Below are 5,494 nucleotides of genomic sequence, written 5' to 3' on the forward strand. Positions count from 1 at the left end.
TGGCGATACAACTGGATTTCAATCTCAGTTATTTATATTTGAGTCCAATGTAAAGATCATTTTCTCACAACACACTGAAATATGTTTAGCTATCTACACTTAGACTAATATATGGTTATTAAGTGGGAGGGGGGTCTTTTGTTAACTAAGGTCACAAAACAGAAAATAATTTAAATTAACAAGTTGAATGAAGATGTTCAAGCATTATGTTACCAAATATGATATGTTACTGGATACTTTATATTAAAAAATAAATATATGTTTTTGTCTCTATATTTGTACATATAAATAGCCTTCAAGTGAATACAACTTATTGAAATACAATCAGGATTAAACAGGATAAGCCTAAATTAATAAGGGTTATTTCATTTTAAACTTCCCATCATCCATAGAGGGAAACCTCTGCATTGTAAGACCTCACTTAATAACAATCTCTTATAAGACTCAATTTCTTAGCCTGTGGTTGCATTAAAAGCATTGAATTGGCTAAGGTTGTGGATGATATCAAGCTTGGAGCAGAAGCAATATGATTTGAAAATAGGATGCATTGAATTTAATATAAATTTATATAAAATTCATTAGCATTACCATGACATTATGGCTATTTAATCAATTCATAGTGGGCAGTTTAAGAAATATTAGTGTTGAAGACTCAGTTCTGCCTTTAAGTCTATTTCTCACATTGTATGTTGCTTGGCCCTAGGAGTCCAAATGGTTCAAAATGAAATAACAGGTTATGACATCATAATGTTAAACAAAAATGGGCCAGGGAAGCTATTTTTATGTTCTTAAAGGTCCAACAAGTTTTATTAGTTTAAATATGAGATCATCCAGTTCAATAAAACTTCCTAAGTATTTAGAAAACTATTCGCAACTTAAGAGAGGTAATTGAAACAAAAATGACTAAATGGTTTAATGATGGGAAAGTAGACTTCTCTAAAGAAATAGATAAGATTTACAGAATAAATTCAGCATATGCAGCAAGAAGAAAACTGCCAAGAGATGTTATGATCCAGTTTATAAGAAAATATATTAAAGAACAAGTAATTCAGAAACATTACCACCAGAGATTTAACATTTCTGGAAAAGAGATTTCTATTCAGAGAAATTTCAATTCCAATATTAAGGAAATGCAAAGAATATTTTTTTTCCTGACAGATCTCCTGAAACAAAATAATATTCTCTTTCACTGGGATAAGCTGGAAGGGGTTATCTTTACCTTTAGAAATCAATGGTATAGACTAAACTTAGTCCTTAAAGCACAAGATTTTTTGGAAAAACATGGATTGGAACTACACTATTTTTCAAAAGATAAAGATCAGAAAGGAAAAGATAAAAAGAGGTTTGACGCTTATCAAAGACAGGCTGTGGAGATGGGAGCCTCAGCTGGAATCCCTGGAACTTCCTCTTCATAATAGATGGATTGCAAGATTTTGACAAAAGAGAAAAAAGTTATTTCATTATTTGAAAAAAGTGAACTATGATATAATACATTTGCAAGAAACTTGTATTAAAGAGACTGATAAAAAGTATTTAACAAATAACATCTTGGGCCTGGAATTTATTTCTGGTAACTCAAAGAAAAAAAAACAGGGTAATTTTGTATATAACACCCCAACTACATCCACATTTATTGTTTGCTGATGATCAAGGCAGGTATGTAATTGTGCAAATTGAATTACAGGGAATAAAATCTATTGTGTTGGGATTATACACCCCACATCAAGAAAAAGCCAAGTTTTTTAAACATCTGTCTGAACACTTACTCTCCTATTCTTTTCAGTATTGGTGTGTAATTGGAGATTACAATGGGGTAGTAACCCCACAACTGGATAGATCAGGTGATAAAGGAATTAAAGAAACACAAGGGAAACTGCCTCAAACTTTTTTCAAGCTGACCCATACTTTAGGTTTGATTGATGTTTGGAGGTGTAAATGTGGACTAACAAAAGACTTTACATTCTTTTCGGAGAGACACAAATCCTTTTCTAGAACTGATATGATTTGGATTACAAAAAATCTGCTTCACAAAGCAACTAAAGCCATTATTTTTCTTCCAAAAACTTTCTGGCTGTACTCCAGAATGCACTAGAACATCCTAACATACTTAATCAACTAAAATTATTGCAACAACAAATTTCTTTGTTGACTGTTTCAGACATTGAAAATAAAAAATATACAAAACAGCACTTTTTTGAACATGCAAATAAACCAGGGAGATGGTTGGCATACAAACAAAGAAAAGAAGATAGAAAAGAAGATGATAACCAAGCTTCATGAGGGAAATAAGACTTATATGGATAACAAAAACATTCAAAGATTTTTTTGGAATTATTATACCAATTTATATAAAGAACAAGAAATCTCTTTAGTTACTATGGAGGAGTATATAACAAATAAAAATCTTCCTAAACTATCGGAAAACTACAAACAAATTTTGAATAGTCCAATAACAATTTTTGAAATAATAGAAGCAATTAAAAGAGTTAAAACAGGCAAAGCTCTGGGACTAGATAACTTATCACGCAGATTCTATAAATTTTTTGAAGATCAACTACTTCTTCTGATGAAGGACTTAATGAATTCTATCTTATAGGGGAACCTTGTACCAGACTTTTGGAAGAATGCCTACATTTCTTTAATACCCAAAGATGGACTGGATTTAATTTCTGTGAAGAACTACATGCCAATTTCTCTCCTTAATAATCTCTTTTAGTTGAAAGACTTTAAAACGTTTTACAGGATTATATACCTGAAGACCAGTGTGGTTTCTTATCTAAAAGACAACTAAAAGATAATGTAAAAATAATTTTGAATACAATTGAATATTTACAACGTAGCGACAAACAGGTTGCATTAGTCTTTCCGGATGCAGAAAAAGCTTTTGACAACTTGAACTGGGCCTCTATGTTTAAAGTAATGGAAAAGATGGGTTTTAGATTGGGCTTTATACAGGGCCTGAAGCCCATCTATACACTCCAGAAAGCTTGAATCGTGGTGAATGGAGACTTGGATTTTGAAATTGACTGAACTAGCAGAGATGGTGAAATTAACTGCTTTGATTAGAGATAATGGACTAGACCAGGCATGTCAAACTGCTGGCACGCGGGCCGGATGCGTCATACCGAAACTGCACCCACCCCATTGCCGGCAATGGGGAAAAAGTCGTGATACATCATGCAACATCACGTGACATTGCGAGTTTGACATGCCTGGACTAGACAGACTGGAAACCGTTTGTAGACTTTCTACACCCTAAATATAATAACAGATGGTTAACAGAGGGATTTGAAGATTAGTGTAATGTTTAGCTCAACCTATTGACTGCTTTTTCTTCTTTCTTCTTATACATACACACACATATGTATGTGTGTGTGTGTGTGTGTGTGTAAAAGGGGAGGAGAATTTACTGCTTTTTCTTTTCTTTCAGCACCCAGTCAGTGTGCATATCCTATATATTAAATGTTAAATATTAAACTTAATTGATCACTTTGTTTCATTTTGTTTGTTTTACTGTTTTGTATTTATTCTCTATGATAAAACAAATAATAATAATAACAACAACAACTAACAGATGTACTAAATTTGAAAGCAACCCTGATTTCTCTCAACAGAAATTGGACCTGATGTTTATCTTATTCTGTGCTTAAATGGAAAACTTCCAAGATCAGAAATTGAAGACTGAAATTAATTACTTTAGGAGTGGAAGAAAATTGAAATTAGATAACTATAAAAACTACTATCTATTACTTTGTAAATGGGGTGATGGTAGTGAGAGAGAATTTGTGTATTTTTGTGCTTTCTTTATTTAATGGTCTAAGGATATCTCACTGAGTCTTTAACAAGTCCTTTGTGCTTCTTGGCACCTGCCCTCCTATGCCCTCAGGAACTGTTGCCCTTCCCTTAGCAACAAGCAAGCTTTTAGCTATTTGTGCTCTGACTCTGATTAATTCTCCTGTTCAGGGATGCATCTTTTATTGACAAACAGGATTTTACTGGTTGAAATGGGAACATGGGAAATATGGAGCAAGAGCAATAATGGTTGTGAAAAAATCAATGAAGGATGGGGTTCTTGATAGGGGCTGACTTGAAAAGAGTTATGAAACCAGAATATAGCACCATTAGAGAAAACACTTCAAAAATCTCTTTCCCTTCTTCTCCTATAGCATTTTTTATCTTATTTTAACAACAACAACAAAAATCATATTATGGACCTGCCTCCTAGTCCATAATTGATTAATCTGAATAATGGAGCTTCCATTTATTCTAGAAAATCATAGCTCATGTATCTCTTTCTTTCCTATTCACAAAAGGTATAACTGAAACCAGATCCAAAGCATCAGACATAAAGCAACCTTACCCAACCTTGTTCCCTTCAGATTCATAACACAACAATAACTATCAACCCACAAGCATGGCTATTGACCGGGCTGCTAGCACACTCCAACTGAGGAGGGCTCCCCTGGGCTTCTGATTTTCTGTCTATGTGTGTCTCCCATGTGTTCAGGGAAACCCATTGATTCACAGCTGAGCAAAGGGCCACCTGCTCCTCTTAACAATTGCCTGCCTTGGTTCCACGGGAGGGGGGCTTGGAAATCAGACAATTAACTTTGTAGTGAGTGATGGTATTCTTAGCCCTCGGAGACCATCAGGGGGTTGTTGTTTTTTACTTCCTTTCTTTCTTTAACCTGTACAATTGCTGCAAAAAAAATCAGTAACTCGGGAAATGCAAGCGACCCTTAGCACAGCAAACCAAGGAACATGGAGCTACAACAACCAATAACAGCTAACATTAGGGTGATTGATTTAAAGCTTCCTGCAGCATCCGAGAGAACAAGCACAAACCAGGAAAAGCTGACTGCGGCTCCAATGATTCGGCAGAACCATAGCTCCAGTACATGTGTGTTCTACCTTGCCGGCGTTGCTCACCTCAGTTGCCATGTTTCACCAACGTGGCTCAATGCTGTTCCTCCACACGGGAGACTGAAGCTGTGATGATAGCAATTTGGTGAGGAAGAAGACTGGTTTCCCAGAAAAGGCGCTGTCCCTGGTGTTATAGTCAGAGGAAGCGCTCAAATCTCGAAGCCGCTGCCAGCGGGGGCGGAATTTAGTCTGCTGCGTTGAGGTGGCGCCTGCGGTGGGGAAATAGACGCAGAGTGTGTGGTGCTATCCTTGGTCCTGAAACTTGCTATTTGAAAAACAGGAACTGGAGGCAAGCATCTCATCTAGCGTTGACGACCCATTTCCCAAGCTGATTCCTCAGCTGGTAGCTCAGCTTCGTTGCCCAGGCTGGCTCAGTTAGTGGCATCATAAGGGGAGGGGATCAACAGCTTTAAGTGGGAGCTGCACCCTCCCTTCCCTGCATCCCCATGATAGAGGGACAAGATCCAGCTCGAACTCAGGGGAGGGACTGTGAGAGGCGGAGCTGCCAGAGCAAGGGAAAGAACTCAGCTGACGTTTATTTCCTCTTGCAGGAGCTCACAAGCTCACAAGC

The 5,494-nt window shown here is 36.5% G+C and overlaps 1 protein-coding gene across 1 annotated transcript in view; it reads right to left on the minus strand.

Moving 5' to 3' along the window:
* GOLGA7B (golgin A7 family member B) overlaps nucleotides 1-4,941 on the minus strand; it is a 10,158-nt gene extending 5,217 nt beyond the window's left edge. The window contains exon 1 of the mRNA XM_015816289.1: nucleotides 4,930-4,941. Coding sequence (XP_015671775.1) covers nucleotides 4,930-4,941 — 12 coding nt within the window. The remainder of the gene's footprint in view (nucleotides 1-4,929) is intronic.
* Nucleotides 4,942-5,494: the final 553 nt, after the last annotated feature.

Source organism: Protobothrops mucrosquamatus, unplaced genomic scaffold (assembly GCF_001527695.2).
Source record: "Protobothrops mucrosquamatus isolate PMUCROS unplaced genomic scaffold, P.Mucros_1.0 scaffold419, whole genome shotgun sequence".
NCBI lineage: Eukaryota > Metazoa > Chordata > Lepidosauria > Squamata > Viperidae > Protobothrops > Protobothrops mucrosquamatus.